The sequence below is a fragment of the Micrasema longulum genome, unplaced genomic scaffold (assembly GCF_059751315.1).
Source record: "Micrasema longulum isolate JH-2025_06_02 unplaced genomic scaffold, ASM5975131v1 h1tg001802l, whole genome shotgun sequence".
NCBI classification, from domain to species: Eukaryota; Metazoa; Arthropoda; class Insecta; order Trichoptera; family Brachycentridae; genus Micrasema; species Micrasema longulum.
Window position 1 is genome coordinate 70,231 of NW_028278976.1, and position 25,844 is coordinate 96,074.

Below are 25,844 nucleotides of genomic sequence, written 5' to 3' on the forward strand. Positions count from 1 at the left end.
AAACTTTGATATCAATTTTGATCAAATTAATTAATAAACGTAAGTTGTAGCTATTCGGGTTTATTTATTATCTGCAATAAATCTTTTGTGTTGTTCGTAGCTTCCTTACCCACCACAGTTCAGACAAAGTGTACTCCCCGCGGTGAGAATAATTACGCTAAGGTAGAATGTCAATATTAAAATATTTGAATGTCAGAGTCGGTCGTAATAACCAACGACGCATTTTACCAGCCGACATCGAGGGTTTACTTATCTAGAGACGAATAAAAAAAGGGACGTTTAAAACCTTCGGTTAAAAATAAATTTTAAGCAAAAGCTTACCAACTGCCATTAAAAATAAAAAAAATTTACATAAGCATTTTTCTTTAGCCAAGTTATTTGGTTTTAAACTTTAACATAATAATATGTTAAATACTTTGTAAAAGTGAATACATTTTTTTTTTAGTAATTCAAATAAATGATTATTTTAGTACGTCCGACTTTTTTATTATTTACTTTTTTATTTTTTTCTATGTGTACATTGGCGACCTTATTTTAAACGGCAATTTCTTTAAACCAACCGATAAAACAAATAATAGTCTTATTTATTAAATTTTAGTTTAAAAAGTTTTGAAAAAATTAGATACAAAAATAGAACTAGCATTGCAGTAAGTTGTATGTTGGTAGGCAGCATTGTCGTCAAATTTTATTTGCCTCAAATGTGCACAGCAGAATATCAGAATGAATAAAAAAACAAAATGGATGTCTGTATCTTATTTTTAAATAAAGTTGATTTACCTATATCGGCTGGAACGAGAATGAATTTATTTTTATCTTAACTTCGGTGAAGTTTTTATCTTATCTATTGCTATATTTTAAATTAAACACATCTAATACGTACAGCGCTGCTGAGAATTAGTCTATATGACTTGTTTAGCAGTCCGATGTACTAAATATATAGTATTTAAATATTATTGTTTGGCTTTATAAATATGTTTACATTGTACTTTTTGAAATTGTCTTTTTGATAAATGTATATCTTATAAGTCAACTTAGATTGTAAGTATATGATTTTATAAGTAAATTTTCTGTAAAAGTGTGTTATAATCAAATAATTTATTTTTTTAATAAGTGTAATGTAGACAAATTTCTGTACAATACAACATCATTCAGAAAATAATACGTTTTTTTTTTTGTTATTGCAGTATGATATTTAAATAATGATTACGTAATATTAAATATCTTTCTATTTTTTAGTCCCTATTAAAATGGAAAGATAACAGAATTATCCTCAACTGTCTTAAAAGTGAATTTTCAGTTCAAATATGTGTACTGTCCATTAAAACGAATAGCCTGTGAACGTAACACAATGTTTACGTTTTGGTTGGATTATTTAATAAAATATTCAAATGTGCGTAATAACTCAAATAAAAATTGTTTGTTTACTATGATCAATGCACAGTAACTTAAAGCCCGTTTCAATAGAGATATTCATCAGTATCAGTACAGTACTCGATCAATTTTTTAAATATCTGTGAAGTCTACGAAGTGTGGTACTCGATATTTACAATATATAGGTTTTAAGGAATTTAATGAATTTCCACAAAAATTTAAAGTACCAATTTTAAAATACAGAAACAGGACGTGCGCATTAAAGAATAATTTTTTCCCAAAGTACTTTGAATAAATAATGTTAGCTGATTCAAATAATGCGCATCTTAAACATATAATTTTTAATATTTTACCGTTTTTGCTTGTACAAACATGTAATTTTTAATACTTTCGAAATGATTTTTATGATTTTTCATACTTTTTTGCTTGTATTATGTAAATGTAATTTTAATACGCTTTCATACTTTTTTAACGAGGTACAATATTTTGTTAATTTTAAAAACATTTTCATTCTTGTAATTTATTAACATTTGCACTGTCCTTATCATTCAGCTTTGTCTTCAGCCTTATCATTCACCATACATACATGTAATTTTTAAACTCTTGATTTTTTTTAAATTCTTCCTTTTTCTTTTATAGATTGTATTATGTATATATCATTTTTAATTAATTTCCATTCCTAATTTTATTTTGTAATTTTTTGAAAAATTTTCACACCCTTTTAATTTTTAGTGGATCATAATTTTTTATTCTGCTTTTGTTAATACTGTTATAGTTTAAAATATAAAAAATAACTGTGAATAAATACTGTTATTTGCATGTCCCTAAATGAGTTTTTAACAAAAACCCATTGTAAATATTATTTATAATTGTGTTTCATATATTTTCAATTCAAGTAAAAAATAAATAATTTTGTAATCAAAATGTTATAGGCTAGGCTAATTAACATTCGAATGCCATGAGCTTCCATATATGAAAATGAAAATTTTCGGTTTCTTCGTCGGTAATCTATAAACGACGTTAAATTAGGGTTAAAGTCTCACTATTATTTAGTTGTAAAATAAACGTCCTTTAACTAATATGTGTTTCTTGTTTCCAGATACTCATCCTGCGGATTTAAATACAACCTTGAAAGCCCCATTAGCAGCTCACAAAGACGAGAAGACGATAGGATAACATACATTAATAAAGGACAATTCTATGGCATCTCACTCGAGTATATTCACGATCCAGACAAACCAATAAAGAACCAAACTGTCAAGGTAGGAATAATTATTTATTTATTCACGTACACCAAAAAATAATTACTTGAAAATAATACAAGATTGCAGCAGCCTCTCATACAGGTATGAAAAGATGCCTGTTCTAGAAAGCTTGCTTTTTTTGACTCGTAAAGCTATACTTAACGATAAAAGCTAAATTTTTTTGTCCCTCTTTCAATATTTTCACGAACCAAGTCTCTTACTGCATTGGTATTCACATTGAAATTATTTTTGAAAACCGATGCTTTTTATTAATATCAAACAAATCTCTTTTTATGAGGGTAGTCCGTGGTAAATCTCTTGCCATTTTTTTATTGAACGAAGTACATTTATGTTAACTGCAGTATTTTCTTTACGGCGTGTAAAATAGCATCACTGAAATTTGACCGATATCTATAAAATTGATAGCACAACATAAAATATTCTCAAGTAAACTATTTAAATGCATTTTTCTTGTTGCGTTTCATTCAAGTCATTGCGTTTAGGTGAAGTTGAACGCTAAACGCTAGTTTAATTATTTTGATATTATTTAACATGAACTTCAAATTAAATTATAAAACAATCTAATAATTTCTTAATTGACTGTATGAATTGACGTATTTAAATATAATAACTAATAACCATTCGATTTTCTTTTTTGTATTTGTCACCCGTTTCCTGACTAGATAGATTCCAATAGATTAGTTATAGGAAAATTGCATCATTTAACCTTCTCTCAATAAACAACGCAATTACATATTTTATTGAACGTTATATTTTCAACGTGTACTTTTAATTATTTATCCTTCCTACGGCAATAAAGTACCCGTATATATTATGTGTGTAAAAAGTCATTGTCAATCATTCCGGCTTTATAAGATTTTTAATACTTGTCAAAATGGATTAGAATCTTGATTAATTTAAGGATTAACATTTATTTTACTTGTTTTCTGATAAGGACCAACAGTTGTATGCAGAAATTACATTAATGCGCATTTGTTATAATACTATAATCCGCTTTATTTCAATCAAATATAAGTATTGGCTGAGGTCGCGGAAAAAAACAGTGGGTATTTTTGACGTTTCATATTTTTTTTTCTAATGCAATCATAAAATATTTTGATGCAAGCGTCAGAATTTAAATAAATAAAAATCCATTCTATTCAAATTAAAATCCATTATTTTATTTTGTGTTTTGGATTACGTTTTAAACATTGTAAATTCAAACTACTTTTATACCCTACTTTTTTAAGTATAATATATAGTAAAAGAGTCAAATAAACTATGTTAATCATAATATTATTTTCATATTTTTCTATATCCAGGCGGATAAAAAATAAAGTTTTGTATGTGAAATGGAGTTAGAACCCTGCGCGAGTGTTTCCGACACTATGGCTACTCTCAGAAAGTCCTGAGTAATTATAATCGAGTGAAGATAAGTCGTCCACATAATGTAGTTATTGGCGTATTTATCTACCATGTGTGAGATCCCGCAATGTTTCATTGTCACGCTGAAATGTTACATTGTCCCTGGGCTTTTTTTTATTTTTTTTTATTTTTTTTTATATGGGAGTTGGTTTATTATTTACCTTGCTTATAATATACAAGGTTTATATTTCAAAAAGTGGATTGTCCCTGGGCTGGTACCTGAAGCATAAGACTAATCACCTTACCTTCATGTAACAGATTATCTAATGTAGTGCCCTATGCACCGTAAGGTGTGGACAGGGGGTATGATGATTTTTATATTTCTTACGATAGTATTATTATTGTTTTTTTTATTTGAATAATCAATATTAAAAATAAACTATTCCTATTTCTGAGGAATTCAAATGAATAATTAAAACAAATTAATGTTAATAAATACAATATTACATTCTAGTAAAATACGGCGAGATCCTTCTAAGAATTTTCTCCGCAAATATTTTGCGAAACCGTATTTTCTTGTGAGAATTATTCAAGTAATTGCTTTATCGTATTAATAAAATAAATTCTGTTGACAGAAAGTATAGGCAACATATAAAAGAGTTTACTTGTTTGCTAACTAGTTTTTCATATATTTTCTGAGTCATCAACATGTCAATATTATACGAGTGAAACTCGGGCAGAATATATTTTCTCATGATAATAGACGGAAGAAAAGCGTTTATGGATTTTACTCATCAACTTTGGAATTTTCTGGTTTATCAAATGCCACGACTCAATGTGATTATTTATGTATTATTATTTGTGATAAATAATTTTTATACCATCGAAATTACGCACTTAAGGATACTTTTACTGCATAAAACTTTTGTCGTTTTAAAATAAATTTCAATAACAATTGATTTAAAAAATCACAGCGTCGTAAGTAGGAGCCGGCTAGGCTGCCCTGGGCGCAGCCCCTAGGAAGGCACACTTTTTAGACCCACAGCCTTCTTTTCTCTTTCTCTTTCTAGAAAATAAGTCTTGGAGGGTGCAAAAATCTTATCTTGCAAGGAGCGCTCATGACCTACGAGCTACTGACCTATGAACTACGACGATGATTGCGTGCAAAAAACCAAGGCTGATATGAAACTCTACCATTAAAAAACATAATATTTATTAAGTTGTAGCCAATTTGTAACTTGTTATCGAAAAAAATCACACACTAGTGTTGTGGTGTAAATAATTTACATTTTTAAAGACCGATTTGAAAATTTGACTTTTACAATATGAACTTGAATCTATTTTTGAAGCGCAGTTCCTAAAATAATTTATTGATAGAAGTGTAAAAAAAATTAAATGTACCTTCTGGCGTTTCATAGTAAATGGTTTGAGCTTATAATTTTCGACAATAAATTATGGAATAGTAAAAAATGTGAATATTTTAAATTCAAATATTCAAGTGTTATATAACTTTTTTAGTTTTATTTAATTTAACCAAACCAAAAAAAACGTAGAACTACACAGTTTATAAAGGAGATAGAATATAGACTTCGTAACTAATGGTGCATAGGCCACTGCATTGGAATTCCAGCAGCAGCGTATATGGATTGTTTTTGTTACATAGAAAGTAAGGTGATTAGTCTTACGTTTCAGGTGCCACTCCAAAATCATTGAAATATTGCAATGACAGTATTCCTTCCACATACTTGAAAAACCGTTTCAAAGACCCTGGGTCTTCGTATCGGTTTCACTCATACAAAAAGAAATGTTTTTTTTGTCATTTTTTTCTTTCATTTCACATAAAGCGATTTTAATTCAATTTAACTCTTTCAATGTCCTTTTCACTGTGAGTTTGGTAAATCATATGGATAAAATATTAAAAATTATAATTAAAATATTGCAATGAGTATTTAACATCAAACCTAATAATAAGTATGAGTAATCAACCCAAATCAACCCAGGACCTAAAAATAATAGGCAAATGCGAGAAAATTTAATCTTTTTTGTGACCCGTTACATTTATAACAAAACAATTATTTAATATAAGCTATCTTTAATAAATTATTTCATTGCCAAAACGGCACTTTAAATCTGATTTGTTATTGTTTTTACTTTTATTTAAGATCAAATACTATGTCCGCTTGCGCCAGGATTGCACATAATTATAAATAATATAAAATAATGATACAAATTGTACGGTAGTATTTATTAAGTATCCATATATTTCTGTACGATTAGAACTTACTGTTGACGCTTTGCTGCAAACAGGTTGTCTTTATAGAATCCCACAAAGTTACACCAAGCATGTGATTTTCTAATTTTCTATGTCATTAACAAACTATGGAACAGCTCGATAAATTGCTGCTTTAATTGATTTTTACTGCCAATACTATTCAACTTTAAGTTTAATTCAAACCGAATGAAATTAATCCTACTCAATAGAAAATCATTATATTTAATTGAGACTTAATAGGCCATAAGGATTAAATGATACTTTTGCTAAGTTAAACTCTATCGTAAATTAAATAAAACCTTAACGGTATAATACGTTGAAGAAAAAAGCGTCAAATTACATTTTAGGGTTATTTTATTTGTCAAAAATATAAAACAAATGTAAAACTTGTCCCGGTTTTTTTAAAGATTGGTAAACTTCAAGTACTTCATAGTCCTAACGCTCCTATATACCTGCGTGAAAAATTTCAACGCTTATCAGTTCATGGTTTACCTCTTCGTTCAAATATCGGGTTGTGGTCCCGTGGCTAGTGTCTCGGACTCACGGACCAAAAGTCCGTCGTTCGAATCCCACTCTACCCCAACTGGATTCCATTTTCTAATAGTGAGTTATTTACAACTCGTTGAGAATGGCCCTCAAAATTAAATATTTGGGTAAATCATAAGAACGCAAATATTTCTTTTATTAAAAAAAAAAAAAAAAAAAACACAATTCCTCTTTCTTCTCTAACTCATATAGTGTCCATGCGGCTCGACTGTGGAATCATCTCCCACCCACCATCAAAGATGTTACTACATTATCTCTGTTTAAATCACGTCTGAAAAAACATCTCCTTTCTCTTCCTTAATCTCTCCTCCTTTCTTTTTTCCTCTTTCCTCTTTTTTCCTTTTTCCCATTGATTAATAGTTTTGATTTAATGTAATTTATAAACAAATACGTTTATTTCTATTTTCATATACTTTTAGCTTTTTAATCTTTTTTTTTTCTATTGAACATGTTATGTAACTTGAATTATAAAAATAAAACTTTTACTTTATTGGTTGGTTGGGAGAAATTGCCATTTGGCAATAAGCCCGCCAATGTACAAATAACATCATGTACAAAAGTTGAATAAAAAAATACAAAATAAACGATAATGCCTTGCTAATATACGAAAAAGTTCAAAATTTGCATATGAATCGCTTTTCAAAATATTATTAGTTTGTAATGCGGCAATAATGATTAAGTTTCACCATAAGCATAAGTAATATGATAATATATTTTTTTTAAAATACTAAAACGCTATTTTATACTTCATCATTATCATCATTCCCTTTCCGCACCTTATGGTGCATAGGGCACTACATTAGTACACCAATAGCAGCGTATCTTGATCATTTTTGTTACATGAAGGTAAGATGATCAGTCTTTACGCTTCAGGTACCAGTCCAGGGACTAAGAAATATTCTAGTGTGAAAACACCCTTTTAAATAAATATTTCATATCAACCATGTCGGGAATCGAACCACAGACCTCTTGCATGGAAGGCTAACGCGCTGAGCATTACGCTACAATTTTATACTTAATCCTAGCAATAAATTACACCATCAAAATTAAGCTTTTCTTTCCTTTTTTTGGTTTTCCTCGCAAGACATTTTAATTTCCAGAAGTTACGGATTTTTAAAAATATTTTTTAAGACCCGGGACGCTCAGCTATTATCAGAGATGAGTTGTTTTACTCAAAACTGAATTCAATAAAGCGTAAAGAATGATAAGCATCGTCCGTATTAGGAGTTTGATGTACTTGAAAGTGCAAGGGTGCAGTGTCAACTTTAGAAAGCAGCCTCGGGCCAAGCGGGTTGAGGCGGACATGGCCATAACGAACTGCGCGCAAGTGCATGTTGAAATTTTTCACATTCTTTAGTAGATTTCTTACAGAAACTAGACTGCGCTTATTCACATCTCTGCCAAGGAATGACGCTGACAGGTTTATAGCGCTAGAAATTTAGCTTAGAACATTTGATACAATAAAATTCAAGTGCTACAATGTATGAAAAAAGGCATGGATAGTATAATTATTGTCATAAATAATCTTAATAACGCCATTTTCGTAATATAATACCTCAAAGGCGCTTGACAAAATGCTTCCATAAATAAATAAATGTAATATTTACTAAACGTAATTAAATATTTGTATATAACCACTTGCCGACTTTTCTTTGTCTACCGGTTTCGAGACGTATTGCATGTCGGTTTAATTGGTATCCTGACGAAGAGACGGGTACGTCTCGAAACTGGTAGACATAGAAAAGTCGGTAAGTGGTTATATAAAAATATTTAATAACATTTATTAAAATGTTTGACCACAAAGCTAATGCTTTAAATATTAATAATATAATATTTACTATTTAAATTTGTAATTTAAGTAAAACAATTGACTTTGCTATCACATGCTACGGATTTATTCAAATGATTTAAAGAACTAGCATTGTCGGCCTCGTGGTGTAATGGTCAGCGCGTTTGCCCACCATGCGAGAGGCCTCGGGTTCGATTTCCGACATGGTAAATATGAAATTTTTATTTAAACAGGTGTTTTTATACTAAAATATTTCATAGTCCTTGGACTGGTACATGAAGCGTAAGACTGATCATCTTACCTTCATATAACAAAAATGATCAAGATACGCTGCGATTTGTGTACCAATGCAGTGCCCTATGCACCATTAGGTGCGGAAAGGGAATGATGATTATGATGATTTAGAGAACAAGTGGGTTTCCGGAACATCACTTCACTCTCACAGCCTCGCATTTCCGCTGGGAGAGCACTTCATGCCATAGGGCCTGCAACCACAAATGCGCGTTCACTGAATTTAGTGAACTGTTTGCATAGAGGTATTATAACTTTAATTTGACGTTTACTAGATTATTGATGGATGAATATTATTTTGTTCATTAGTTTATTCGGTTTTTTACACTACATCCAATTATAAACAGTAAAATTAATTTGTTTTTACTAGGGAAACCTGTGCCGAGGGTACGTTTATTGTTCAAGTAATTTCGATACTCTTCTCTGAAATTTAAATTTTCAAACAAATCAAAAAATAAATTAGTAAGATAATTATCGCTTAAACGGATTTTTATTCAATACTAGTTTTTACCCGCGGCTTCGCTTCGGGACAAATTATTTAGATTTTTATTTCAATGTACTTTTTTTTTTTCACCACAACAGGCCAGGAGGCCCAATTACAGTGGTGAATTACATAACAGAACACCCAGGCTTGAGAAAAATCACATTTGATTTTTGTGTTCTTACCGGGAATCGAACCCGAAACCTTCCGTGTGTGAGTCAAGCGTCTTGACCACTACACCACGGAGGCCGCATTAGACGTGTCGTTTATCAAATAGAGTTTTCGTTTTTCAATAAGAAGTTTCCCACTGGAATAATATATTTTATCGGGATTGAAAGTTGCTTGGTCTTCCAACTATCTCTATAAAAGAAATACGATTATCTGTTAGTCTATGGTGACGTAGTATCGTTATTCTGTTCTCAATTCGAAAAATCCTGCTACAAAACCAAAACGAAAAGCAAACCAAACTAACCACAGATAAAGCAAGTTAATTTTAGAAATTATTTTCAAATTAATTTTGTTTGACACCTCACCTTACTGCCTACGCATTTTCAAATAATTTTGCTCATTGATTTTTTAAATTGCATTTTTAAAAATTAGAGATGAAAAATTAGTATTATCCTCAGCAATCTTTGTGCCAATCGGTCTCTCCGTTGAGACGTAAAAGAGACACAGACAAACAAATAAACAAACACACTTTCGCGTTTATAATATTAGTATAAATGATAGCGCGCCGTAAATATGAAGAATGCTATTGATATTTCTTAATAAAATTGGATAATCCGTATGATTCTAAATGTCAAAAACAAAAAATGCGATATGCAGATACTCAATAACCATTTCATATTTACATATTGTAATCACAGTTAAGTTTGCTTAAAAATTATCATGATAAGTAATAACGAAAATCGATATTTTATTATTAATATCGGCTCTTGTGATCATTCTTCCGCATGTAAATTAAATTATTTATTATCTTATATACCTACATACATGAATGATCATTATCGTGAAACATCACATAATCATTTATTGGTCTAATGTTCGTAAAGGACTTTTAGTTAGAGTACACGAAAGCCATAGTATAACCACCATATATCCATGGTCCATGGTACAGTATCACGGTACCTACATACATGGTACAGGGGTACCATTGACCATAACATGGCGGCTAAATTACTTTGATTGGCCGGGAGAACTGAACATGAGAGATAAATCCAGAGAACAATCGAACGAGAGATGTAACTTAGTAAATAAACTTTCATAAACAAAAGCTTGATAAATCTACCTTTGTTTCGTAGATAAAGCTTTAATAACAATTATGCAATAAATTGTTTTAACACCTGTGTGTTTCGTATAAAAAATTACCTAATATAAGTGCGTAGCTAAAAACCCTTTTTATTTTATATTACTTCAAAACTTATTTATTTACTCATGATACCAAACGTAATTTTAATGAAAATTGGCCAATTAATGAACTTTAGTCTTTTTAAATAGTCATTCTTTATGTGATCATGAGGATAAAAGAAGCCCATTTTTCTTTAAAGTAATTTATTTATTTCAATTATTTAAAATAATATTTTACATTATTACCAAAAAAATGAATAAAAAACAAATTCATTGTAGTACAATAAAGATACTTACTCAAAATTAATGACAAAATTTCGTCAGTGACTTGACTCGCCAGGCCAATTTTGTGGTTTGCCGGTGAAGATCAATATATATAATTACACTATTTATTATATCTCTAACAAAATTCTAAGAAGCTAGAAAAAAAAGATACACGACTCAATAATAAGAAAAATAAAAAAGAAATACCAAAATAAAATAAGTAACTTGTACGTAATAGCCATAAACATTTTTTTATTTATATATAAACGTAAATAATAGCCACTTTCTTATTTGCTATTATCCCTGGTCTCTCTTGGTAGTACCATTTCTAAGACCAAAGACTTTTAATTTTCTAATACATAAAAAGTTATAAAGTTTGTAAAATGTTCTTGATAAACTTCAATACTAAATTTGATATACTACTATATATACTACTTTGCGATACTTAATCTTATATTTAAAATGAAATTAAAGTATTTTCACATTCACAAATGTAGGTATTTTGGGCGTACGAACATGAACTATAATAAAACATGCTGGTATACTTTATGTATTAAAATCAATTTATCAATTCGCATGACAAAATTCTACTATTGATTTATTTTATATTTATAATTTGAGATGTGAATGTTAATTATTATCTCATGATATAATATTTTATAACCCAAAGGAAAAGTATTGACTTAATGCCTCCATGAATATTCATATTTAAATTTCAACATATTGTTGACTGTGTGTTTGTATTCCTCAAAGTTATGGAGCTTCTAACGCTGTTGGATACAGCATCTTAAATGTCAATAGAATTGACAATAACATACAAATCGTAGTTAAAATAAATTAATTTATCAAAACATACATAAATTTGTATCTACAACAAGCCTACAAAAGGCAAAAATTTGAATTTATGACAAATTATAATATCATATTTATCTTGCTTAATAATATTATTGGCTTTTATTTAGACTAGTGTGTATTATACTTTTTATTAAAAAATCTGTTCACAAAACTACATAAATAGGAAAATTATGAGGATATTCGTGTTTAAAATTCTTATTCATGTTTAGATGTACAATAATTACATTTTGACACAATTATTAATTTTCATTATAACTCAATCGATTTTTCCTTAATCATAAGAAAATTATATATTTTTTAAATTTGACAATACAAATATTATATTTTGTTGGCATAGCATTTATTTAAATATTTAAAAAAACAGCTTTCAATAGTACTGTAACTAAAAATAAATAACTATAGAAGTTTAATTCAAATGAATAAGCTTTTGATAGTCACCCACCGATCTTTCCTATTTCTCTCTTTTAAAAATTTGGAGTGGTTTTAAAATAACATCCGCCTCTTGGTGTAGTGGTTAGCGCATTAACCTACCATGCAAGAGGTCCTGAGTTCTATTCCCGATATCGTTGGCATGAAATATTTATTTGAAAAGGTGTATTTACACTAGAATATTTCGTAGTCCCTGGACTGGCATCTAAGCATAAGTCTGATCATCAACAAAAAATATCAAGATACGCTGCGATTGGTGTAGAAATTAAGTGCTCTATGCACTATTATGCGGAAAGGGAAATATACGTGTATTATAAAATAACATCTAGTTATTTAGAAAAAATACATAATTATTTGTAATATATTAACAGCCATTTTTTAAAGTGTGTTTATAATATTTCATGCCCCGTTGGGGGGAATTTTTCACTTCGTAATGTTGGTATTTAAACACTAATTTTACGTAGATAATAATACCTTATATGATATCATGATTACAAATTGTTTGTTAAAAGGAAATATGATATTAATTGTAATGGAATATTTTTTATGTTGTTTTCAAACCCGTTTTTTTTAGAGGAATATTACTAAAGTAACTTACTAGGTAGGTATTGATTGCTTTGCCTTAAAATTTAATATAATGAGAAAATATTTCAACAATTTATTAATATTTGCAAATCATGTGACTACATTGAATAATCAATTTTTAATAGATGCTCTTTTGTAAGAAAGGCATTTTTTAAACTCTTTTATTTTGGAAAATAAAAGATGAGTTATACTTTCATCCACAAATTAAGAATATCTAGTGACCGGTTTCATTGTTTTCGCGACATCTTCGCAAATCTGGCCCACGGGCCGCTAATCGCCGATCGCTGCTATAGAGTTAAATAAATCAAAATCCCACGAATATGCGATACTTAAGAAACAAACATTCAGTTTGACATACCATAGTTACTTAAATAAAATGTCAAATGTGAAGTCCATTTCTGGACCATTGATCAAAGATAATATCTGATCCACGCGTGATATTCTCATATGATGGATTTTTAAGATGTGCATTGTCTATGGTTCACTAACTATTTTTAACATTTATAGTGATTCTGAAACTTTAAAAAAACTATCGCAACTCCGTGATATTATATTACCATGTTTTTATTAATTAAAAAAAGGAAACAGTTTATTTACATGGCTGTATTTTTATAGAATTTGGTAACAGAAGCAAGATGATAATATACAGTTAACAGATTTTCTAAACACCTCAAAGTTTGGCAACCTCTTGCATAGACAGAAGTGATCTGTCAAAAAACATTATCAGCCATTTCGTGACCGAATAGAATCGCTCGAAGGTTAGGTTCACAGGAACTACCTCGTTTACTGTTACAAATTCATTATCCTACATTTTAAGGTGACAACTTACACTAAGTATTTTCATATGTTCATAATCAATGATATTTTAATCTTACGTCTGATGTTCATGCTGTATTAGATACTATGCTTATTTTATTAATAAAGCAAAGTATTGACAAACGAAATACATTAATTTAGATTTTTTTATTGAAAAACGGTAAAAAAATGTTTTTTTATAAATCGAACCAATAAACGAGTATTAAATTTCATTAAAAAACTTAAACTCAAACCGTATTTGTAAACGAGCAGTGTAAATTGTCAGCAGTAATAATAGTAACAATGTAAAAATGGAATATAATTTTACTTGTAAGATTTATTAACACAATACATGATAATTTCAATAATTACATTGGTATTAAAATATTACAACAGAGATGAAGAACATTTAAGGGAAGGTAATATGGAAGTCTAGGCATCTACAGGGCTTATGACCTGTCAATGGCTGGTTTAAGTGGCCACTTTACACACTGTTAACATTCACCATTCTGCCTATATTTGAACATCCATATTCCTTCAATTCTTTCATCCGTTGATGTTTGTGAAGTTAAAGAGCTGAAACCTTTATTTATGCGGGTGAGATTCATCTAATTGAATTAGTTCACCTACATACTAGGCAACGCCTGAAAATATTATTTTTTCAATTTCTATACTTCTTCATGGACCAGGTAATTTATCAACAATATCCCACTTAAACCAGCCATTGACAGGTCATAAGCCCTGTAGATGCCTAGACTTCCATATTACCTTCTCTTAAATGTTCTTCATCTCTGTTGTAATATTTTAATATAAACAGCTCCCCAGGGAGTTGAATCCAGTCCTTGTCTGCAAAAATTTGGACAAACTCAAAATATTGTTAAATACATTGGTATTTTTTCTTTTTAAAACAAATCTGGATAGTTATCAGTTTTCATTATTTATAGTAAAATTAAAATTTTGAATGAATTTTGGGTTACTTTCAGTCCCAAAAACATTACATTTTTCATGTTAATGTGATCTAAGAATATTATAATTTTCAATCAACTAAACATTGATTCGGAGACTGCGTCGATTCGCTTACAACTGCACAATCGATATTTAGTTCTATTATATTTATTTATTTATTTTTACATTTGCATACATACTTAACACATAAAAAAATTACAATGACTATTTCGTCTCGCGGTTGTCAAACTCAGACATACATAGAAGACATCTTATTTCTAGTCTATGTTAGTTTATCCGGTCTCCCAGCTGCCACCAGCGAAATGGAGATTAATGTATTCTGCCTTCATAATCAATCTTTTCCGTTCGCAAATATTAATCACTTTCTATAAAAGAGAACCCCCTTAAATGCTGATCTTTAGACCCGCGCGACAAACAAGAATGATCGTTGAATAAGAGGGCGCATGACGCATCAATAGATTGACATATTGCGATTATGTACGTGTTTTTTGTGGAAAGGAGTAGACTATAATACCCACTCGACATGAATTAAAAAACGGGGCATCAAATGTAATCAGTAAGTATGAACCTTAGATAAGTATTTAAAAAAATAATTAAATTGTCATGTGGGGTTGATGACAACTTATTGAATTAAATTTTAAAAATAAAACTTAGAGATTTCATGAAAGCCTCAAGTCATGCTGTCATTAGTTTAATTTTATTTATTTCTTTGTTTATCTTGAAATTTTTCCACATTTTAAAAACGTTTTTTCCAGATATAATAGCTTCGATTCCATACGTCCACTATTGTAATTTTTACCATAAAATTATTAAATGCGTTTACTTTTTATTTTTACTGATTTTTTTTAATCTTGCAGAAGTACTAAAAAAGCAAAAAATCCAACCTACTTTATTTTATTGAATATTTATGTTAACATTTGCTTTTCAATCATACTCTTACAAAATATACAAATGCCACCCCATCTGCGTTTTTCTCCCATCTAAGAAAAAATGATTAATGTTCTGTTTAAAAATTTAGCAGATTACACACTCATACCTTATTAATTTGCATACACTTAAACCCTATTTCATCGATTTAAATAACAGATGAAAACTTCAAAAAATACACTCATCAATTATAATCCTGAGAAAGATTCTCACGCTTTTCTTGTGATTCATTAAAATATTTTTGAAGGGGTATTATATTTGACAATTAGCGATAAAATAATTAAACACGCCATGTTCATTGTGATTGCTTTATTTAAAAATGTAGAGGTGCTATTATGTAGTTGAAATACCAGCAAACGAGTGAGCACATTATTCTTAATATCATCAATATGTTCTGTCTTAGCCGCCCATCGCTTATTAATCGTTTTACATGCGAATGGTTTGAAGTCATAAAAATAATGAAGACATCAAGAATCACGACATGATTTGTTTTAATTGTCTTCATATCTAATTAATGCCGCTTACAGAACCTGAAAGCTCTCTTCATTACACCGCCGACCTAACGTTTATCTTCCGTCAATAAAACTTAAATGCTCCATCCAATACGCTCTGCTTGTAATCGTATCGTGTTTTGTTCACATAACAGAGTTATGTAAAATATGTTAATACTCACATTACACAAAATTATTTGTAATCTTGTACATAACTGTAAAACAAGAGAAAAGGCAAAGAGTTTTTTAGTGAAATTAATATTTAAGCAGTAACAGAAGCTAATTAGCAAAGCAGAGGACAAACTCAAATGTCCCACTAACTAAACTTATTATACTTAAATTATTTAAGGAAGTTAAATGAAAATAAGGATTTAAGTTAGGAATGGCAAAAATAATGTACATTTTTATTGATGTTGTTGCAATGTCCTGATATTGAAGGGCCCTGCATACTACATACTAACTTTAAAAATAATTCAGAAGATTGCACCGATTCCAATGACATTCAATTGAATTACTAAACTTTAAAACGAATTTTAATATTTATTTATGTAGGTATCAGATTGAAATCAAGAATTTACGGTGAGTTATGTGTTTTTAATTAAATATTGAATCAATATCTACGTAAAAAATAGTAATTTCTCTCTTCTGTAATACTAGTGCTTCGAAGATTGTAGGTTAGTGAGTAAATTATTTTAATTGATAATTTTATGTACTCGGGGAAGATAGTACGTAACATTTCGTTTCGCTAGTAAAAGTTATCAACAGTCTGCACGATATTTTCAGTCTAAATATTCTGCATACTGCATTATGTTGCACAAGTTATACATATATCATGTTTAGTGGATGCGGTTCGATTACTTGCATTTTTCATTATTAGATCAATGGGCAATTATATAGAAATACAGGAAATTACGAAATGCGTCATACATTTGGAATAACTATACAAATAAACTTTGTTATTTAAATATGAGAGCTTGAAGACATTCTGTTGGTTTTTCTTTTAAAAAACCAAACATATTATTTTTAGCATCATTATAATAATAATACATATCTAACCTTAACTGGAGATGCAGGTATACCGATCTCAATTATATGTCTTCCTGCAAAAAACACCACTTGCTTACTTAAGAAAATCGCCGTCTACTGTTGGACATGGGGGTGCTTCATGACATACTTAGAGGACGCCTTGATAGTCCGGCTCTTTTGTCGGAGTTATCATTATGTCCCCGGCTACCGCACCCGTCACACGTCGAACTCTCTATTTCATGTGCCAGCAGTTCGTACGAACTATGCCCAGAACTCTCCACTTATACGTTTTGCTAGTGAATATAATTTGAACTTTCCCCTTATTGATCCATTTGATTGTAAAAAAATATCATTTAAAATGCGCGTCTTAAAACATACTTTTTTGTCTTATACTTAGTTTCAATAATAAAGTCTTATTTTATCTTATTTTATTTTATTTTAATATATTTTATATCTAATTCTTAATATTATATTTATATTTATATTTTCGACACTTGACACTTGTGCATTATTCACACACATGTCCACCCTCATTCCAATATAACACCCACCCTCTCACTCACTTACACTCACACAAACACACTAGTATGTATTGTACGTGTATTTAATGTATTTCTGTGGATATCTGTCATTGGTTTTATTCTCTGTATATTTTATTTGTTATATTTTTGTTACATGTATTACTGTTGATATCCCCTATAAATAAAAATAAAAAATAAAAAAATGTAGAGGTTAACATTTTTACAGTATTAATAAAAATAAATAAAAATGAATGTCTTGTTGAATTCGAAGCATGTAATTTATCTGCAATTTTTTTTTTTTAATGTCAGATCTCAGCTTATATTCATAATTTTAATTCAATATTACACTCAACATGTTTTAGGAAAATTGAAAAAAAACTTGGATATTTCTAAACCGGGGTGTTTTAAAATCATTAAGAACCAGGGTGTCACCCCGTGGTAGTATTGTGGACTCACAGACCAAAGGCCAGAGGTTCAAATCGCAGTATATCACAAATCGATTCCCATTTTTCTGGCACAACTTTTAGGACTTTTAAGAAATGGTCTGAAAAATGTAATATTTAGGTAAAACAATAGTTTGTAATCATCACCTATCCAAACTTGATAGTGCATAAAGCACTATGTTTATTCATTATTGCGTTTCAGATTCCGTTCAAAAACTAAGAAATTTTGAGGTTTATCTATTTCTTTAGAAAGGCTTTTAAATAAATGCCAGTAATCGAACGTGGGGCATTACAAATGGTATCTTAAATTGCTTATCACGAAATGGATAATTTTGTAATCGCGGTAGTCTTTGTAATGAAATAAATGCAAAATGTTTTTTTTTTAAATGTTAACACTACGTTACTAAGGCATAGATTTTAACGATTTGAGCAATTCGATCAGGATAGTTAATTTACATTTTTTTTATTTTTTTTTATAAGAACAGAAATATGTAAAGACGACTGAATCGTGTTGTAATCCCGTGGCTAGTGTCGCGAAGTCACGGATCAGAGGTCTGAAGTTCGAACCCCACTCTATCTTATCTTAATTCTCATTTTATAATAGTGAAATGCCCCCCAAAATAGAAATGTTCTTATGAATTATAAAAACGTCAATATTTTTTAATTTCATAAAAAAATGTCAATAAGGCTAGCTTAAAAATCATGAAATTAATGTAACGTTTTTATTAAAATATTTATTTTGTTATTATTTGTTTGGCAATTCTATAAGAATATTTTACACGGCATATAAACTATGCACTTGTGTCCAAAACCACACTTTGAAAAAATATTATTGAAAATTCTTTAATATTTTATTATTGCATACATTTCTCGCAGTTACCAAAATATATATTTTTAACGTGCTTTTGATAAATTTGGTTTTTCTAATCAGTTTCTTCCACTCAATTCCGATAATTTTATATTCTAATTGATTAATAATTATATTGCGCAATACTGTTACATGAGACTAAGAAATAAGCGCAATACCACTCGCGTAATATGGTTCTATAATTCACACCTGTAACGCGATACAAAAATACACATACTTCTTCTGTATTGTTCCATAGAGTGCATACTGTTAGGTGAATGTGATACAATATCATAATACTGTATGCAACTTGCACTATCTGCATTATGCACATCGTATGCATTTCTAGGCTCTACGCTGCAGTGAATCTTACACCATTTGATAAGAAAAAATTCCAGAAAAAAACATAATTAATTTTTTTTACGCAACCAACGTGAGTTAAGGTAAATTTTCATTAGTTTTGTTAACACTCAGTTTAAAATTTCCGCATTCTATTTCTGCACGTTAAGATATGATATTACAATATTTATAACACAACACTCTTTCCTCTATTGTTCTTGCTCTAACTGTAATGCTTTTTTTTTCATCTATTTATATATTTTACGTGCCCCTTAATTTATTTTAAAATAAATTAAGACATACTATTTCTGCCTGCCATACGATCCTTTATTTAATGATGCTCACACTTGCACACACTTAAACACTTACTCCCACACTAATACACATAAACACACATCTACACTTACTCTCATACAAATACACATAAACACACCCTTTTGTTCTAACATAATTTAATAATATGTATGATTCTATTTAGAAACTTTGCTAGTCTGTCTTTGAACCGTATTTTTTTAATGTTATTTTATCATTGTCGACGGTTTATTTATTTGAAATAAATGAACAATTATACATTGTTTATATCTAAATGTATTAAATTATTTTTTAAGTACAATAAACTCGTGTTATATTATTTATATGTATATTCCCACAACAGCTACCTCTCTAAATGAGTAAGACATGCTCGCATTTTATAACAATGTTTATCAAAGACAGTTTTGTATGTTTTAAAATGATTGATTCAATAAAAAACAATAAACTTTATTTTGTACGTTGTAAGCTCACTCTACTAACCCGGATCTGTTTTAGAGGTCTTGTGGCTACTTTTCAAATCCGCACATTGAAAAAAACAAATTTTAAGCCTTAATGAACGAACAACTTCTTTTTTTTATTTTAAGTATTTTTTACCAACTAAATGTACTGTTTTTAATGCCCGTATCACTGAAGGTACATTTAAGTCTATATTGTCAATTTAGCCGTCACCATTCAATCCAAGTTTCCAAATTGTGACGTTGATGGGGAATGTTATTTCATCTGTTTGTTCCAAGTCCGATCAGGCTTAGAGCTGTAGCCACCCCTCCTTCACCCATTATATAACAGCTCGTACAGAGCAACCTTTTCAGGACAATTTGCAGTTTTAAACACTTAAATTTAAATTCCTCAGGAGAAAATCCTGGCATCCGTTCTGAAATGAAAATCATAAAAACATGTCTTAAAAAATATTTTTAGATATTTGTGCTAGTATTCTTTATGTGAAATATGGAAGTCTAGGCATTTATAGGGCTCTTATCATTATTTTTTAAATAAATATCTATCTCGATAAGCTTCATAGAGGGTCAATCTAGCCGTTGTGAAGAAATTTTTGACATAATCAGAAAATTGTTGTATGATTGAAAAAAATATATTTGACCTTATAAAATTACTGATTTATAATTCAAATTTTGAAATAGGTAGTATTGTTGAAAGTCCATTAAATATATGTTTATTTGTAAACATACCTAAGTATTTTTTTATAAATCTGGACAAAGATTATCTGCCAGGATTTCGAATTTAACAATAAAAAATGTATATACGAGTATAATATAAAATTGCTTCTTTTGTCACTTATTGATATCATGAAGATAGTTATAATCCGGATTAAAATTAGAAATTAGAAATTCGATCAACGCATCAGTGTTTGAATCTCCTCATATGTATATTCTATAATGGCATCCAATAAAAAAAACATTAAAAACCCACTCTAAAAAACACTCAGTTACAATTTTTTTAGCACAAGCATTTTTTAGTCGTAATCACAAAGTAACTTTTTTGTTTTTTTTTTCCACAAATTCCATCGGGTTTTAAAAGGTGGCTTAAAAAGGCGGCGCGAGTGTCACAGATAAATATTAATAAATAAGAAATTAAAATAATAAATTTCTTCCGATTAGATCCGGATTAATTTTTGTCGGCAAAAGGATTAGTAAAAAGTGCAATAAAAAATACGCAAAAGATGCTCCATAAAATCGACCTGATTTAAGTAAGAAAAAATATGACAAAGACATAATGTGATGTATTTGTGACACATGTTACATGTATAATGTATAGTACATAGGGCACTTTAACATTTCATATTTATCTGATTTTACTAATGTCCATACAATCAAAACTCTTTATTGCTCAACTGTTCGCCCTCTTCTGGAATATGCCTCCGTAGTCTGGTCTCCATTCTATGTCAATTGCATAAAGCAGTCCAACATCGCTTGCTTTGAAAATTAGCGTGGATGCTTGGACTAGAGAGAGGTAATTATTCTTATGCTGATATTGAGTCAATGTTAAATATTTCTACAAAAACCTAGAATTAATATTGATTCTAAATATATGGTCGGCATACTAAATGGGATAATCTATGTTCCATCATTACAGGGACAAGTAAAATTCAATTTTCCGACTCACGGGTTGAGAAACAATGAAGTGCTATTCATCGATCAGCATAGAACAAACTATGGCCTTAATTCTCCAATGACCCGTCTTTGTCGTGTTAATTCAAGACTAGAACTGGACTTTTTTGGTTTAAGTTTACAACGATTTAAACGAGCACTAATAAAATTATCCAGATCTTGTCTTGATCTTCCTTATGTTTGTCAATGCTTCTTTTCTTTTTTAAAATTGTTTTTAACTATTCTTTTATAGTTATATATAAAACCTTTAAATTGTATTCATGGACAATGTCCGTTAATAAATAAATAAATAAGTAACATTTTTGTATTTCAATCGTCATTCCCGCATCCGCATTCACTGATGCGTGGGCACATTGGCACTTGAACCGTGGTGGATTTGCGTGAAAAGAAATTTCAGTGTGTAAAGTGATACAATTTTCGAGAGCTACCAATTAAGAAAAAATGATATTTTTCATAACCCTGTGTGTGCATCAGTAGCGAACGGAGATTTTTTTTCATACATACTTGGTACATAATATAATAAATGTAATATTATACTGTAAATTGCCATTTTTCCTGTGGTTCAGTGTGGTACAACAACTCTCATCTATAAAATATACTGAAATGACGTAACTTCGTAATACATTATGTAGCAATGTTATCTATTACTTTAACACATAACTGATTTAAAAGTTTATGAAAAATAGTACAATAAATTTATTCGGTATTCTCATTACGATTGAAATGTCAACTTACCGATTTGTTCTAGAAATGAATAATGCCAAAAACGGCCGCGTCGAGCGCCACATGTCCTGCAATATGACTTGATTGCAATATGAATTGAAAAAAATTGAATTGAATTGAAATGAAAGTAATTATAGTCAAATGTCAAAAGTATCATATCATCTCAAAGAAAAATCGCCCCTAAGATATTGAGAATCTTTAAGTTATTTGGGTAATCTGCAAGTTTACTCTTGGAGAAAAAACTACCACTGCATTTAAGATGTTCAAAATATAGTAAAATTATTTGCATGAAGAAATAAGCTCGAATAATCAACTAGTTTTTTAGCTTACTGCTGGCGCTGGACGCGCTTTGTTCATATGTTTATTTAAATTTGAAGTAAAATTCAAACGGTGGAAATGATTTATAAGAAATTGTAATTATTTGTAAGTTTTTTGTAAACAAAGTAACCGTAAAACATTATTATGGATTGTCAAACGTAGTGGTAAGCTACGCAAAATCGCTTCTACAATACGCCCCTGGTGTACATACACATAAAAAACCATGTTTAATCATATGAATACAAAGCATTTCTAATGTTTCTTTTGTCTTCCATAAAATGTTCGTACAGATAAATTAGCTGATATCCACCGAAATTAAATATACAAAATCTATATTCTCGTTTCAATCATTTATTAATAACCGGTTTTTTTTTTTTAATATTCAGTTTTATATCGTCTTATAGCCGACCATGTTTTTATGCTCATCGCGTGCCGTGTGTTTATTTTTTGTAATGCTTACGATTTTCGAGCCACCGTATCTTTCACGAACGATAAATCTGACGTTTCCTATGACGTGACGTATGAAAGCTTCGAGGCGTCGTTCGAAATATTAAGTAGAAGATTTCGTGTGATATCAAAAAAAAGGCACTATCTATTGGCCAATCTGGGCCTAATTAACGACGAATTTAATTCCCCCGACTCCAAATGAGATCATTTTTGAGAATAATTAATTCAGTTGTCAATTACGTACACTGTTAGACTTACCAACTAAGAACATAATCTGATTTCTTCCGATAGAAGTGTTTCAATATTACTATCGTACCCAGTGGCATGTGACTAACGACACCTCAGAAACCATCTGCGCAAAATAAATACACCTGTTGCCACTAATTGCAAAACTCGTACCCCTAACCACAAAAATAAGATTATTTATTATTGTTATCAAAAACACTTTTCACTTTGTGGTACGACATTTTACACTTATTTGTTTATAAATTTGTATAAACCACTTAATTTTTTTAATTACACTTCGACCGGTTTCGAGGTTACTACCTCATCGTCAGGAATTTAACTAACTTATAATTACACGCGTTGCTATTTATATAATAAAATATTATATGAAAGAGATATGTAATTTAAAAAATTAAGTGGTTTATACAAATTTATAAACAAATAAGATTATTTATTTAAAAAGTAACAATGTACTTGCAAACAACTCATTAATTGTTGGGTCATAAATTTATTTATTAAATATACGACCTAAGCCGATTACAACACTTGTAATGTATTTATTAAGATAGTTGTACAAAGAAAATTTGAAAACCTAGTTATACACGACTTATATATATTGTTTTTTGAGAAATAAAAATTGACTAAAAATCTGTAGATGGTGTACCATTCTATGAAAAGAGGAGGGAGTAAAGAGGAAAGGAAAGAGGGAGGAGAAAGAAATAACTGAAATATGGAAGTGACATTTCACACGTGATTCGAATGATAATAAAGAAGGGGCGTTTCTGACATAAGTGAGTAGATTATTTCATAATCAAGCAGCTACTATTGTAAAAGAGGGGAATTTTTTTTAGCTGTGAATGGGTATTGAAGGGGTTCTCTCGTTACTAGAACGAAGAGATAGCCCGTGCTGTGATAGCGGTTGGAGGTTGGAAGCTCACTCAGATAAACAAGCGAAGTGGAATTATTTGAAATATTGTGAAGAAGTGATTGAATGTGAATGATTCTTCTATGCATGATACTATGCATGATGCGATGTTCGGTTATGTGGTCGAATTTGCGAAGATTAAAGATATGGATACAAACATTCTACTGAATAAACTAGCGTTCATTCCCAAAAAAAAAGCCATAACATAAAGTTATTTTGTGTCATCTAGTTTTAAATGTTTTCTTAAAAAATACTGGTTATAAATATGATTATTGTGCCAGTTCGATAAATTTTACTCCTATGAAAATGTATGATTTTACTTAGCGTCCACTATTTACCGGTAATATATTTGAGAGAACATAAACATTCAGTAATAGTCCACTTTTATTTTTTTTACGTAAGCATTTAAATAAAATCGATTTTCCTTTTCCATTTGAAAATAAGCAAAACTTATTTTATATATATATATATCTTATTCGTACAATATTCCTTGGCCCGGAATATCCCATTAAACAATACACAAAAAAAACAACAAAAAAAAAATATCTGAAAAGTATCAAATAAATAAATTCATCTTAGTTCTGTGACACGGTGTCTTTATTCAAAGGTATAATAAATATATCAATTCCTGGTGCTAATGCCTTCATAAATAACACCTACTTAATAAACTTGCATTTGATTTCAACTTTCTATGAGACCTGTCACTCAGATAAGTCAAACATGCTTAGCGGAAAGCTTACTTTACGTACCGCTAGAAAATGGTAGATGTATTTTTTCTGACTCGTACATTTTGCCAGTAAATCGATTAGACTAGAACTTACCTGCTAATTAAACGTGGATAAGTACTGGTATTATTTTCAAATGCGCGTACCCATCTACCTATCTAACATTTCCTCTGTCAATTTTCAGTCTTTTTACATCCCTTATTCGTGTACTCAAGTGCACAAGGTTCTCCTTCTGTGGATAGGCGCACACCGAATGCCTGCGTACTTCTGTTCGGTAAAAACGTATCTTCTATTGTTTTATACCTTTGTCAGTCTGGGCACGATACCTGCCCCGAACGTGACAGCTCTCTTAGCGATGATTGGTCGCCCATACCATTCTGTAGCCAATCAGGAATACTCTTTGTAAGTCCATTATTGGACGGAGGCATGCAGCTTTGGGAATGCTTGTAGTTCGGAAGACGCACACGGAATTGTAATGAGACATTTTATAACTATGTTTTTATTATGGTAACGGTCGTTAATTATTTTTTTAATAACTGATTGAAGGCCGTTCTAGAATATGTAGTCCATGCGGACAAAATTGTTTATTTTTCTCATCCATTTTGAGTTCTAAATAATTATTTCAGCTTAATTATTTAAGGAGATTTACATATTGATGTAAGGTTAATAATATCATAACAATTTACTAGAAAATAATACTTTGAGTACCCCTAAAGTTTTACAAATAACCCCTACATCTGAGATACAGTTAGATGTAGAAAAGCTGTCTCCATTTTTTTACGTACAAATTTACATGCTCAAAACACAATAAAATGGTCTAAATCAATTGCTCCATGTTTGTTACTTTGTACA

The 25,844-nt window shown here is 29.9% G+C and overlaps 1 protein-coding gene across 1 annotated transcript in view; it reads left to right on the forward strand.

Annotated features, from left to right (window-relative positions):
• Nucleotides 1-25,844, forward strand: part of LOC148273921 (protein grainyhead-like) — a 114,429-nt gene that overhangs the window by 45,987 nt on the left and 42,598 nt on the right. Inside the window, exon 4 of the mRNA XM_088237904.1 lies at nucleotides 2,471-2,633. Within this exon, the coding sequence (XP_088094030.1) occupies nucleotides 2,471-2,633 (163 nt within the window). The remainder of the gene's footprint in view (nucleotides 1-2,470; nucleotides 2,634-25,844) is intronic.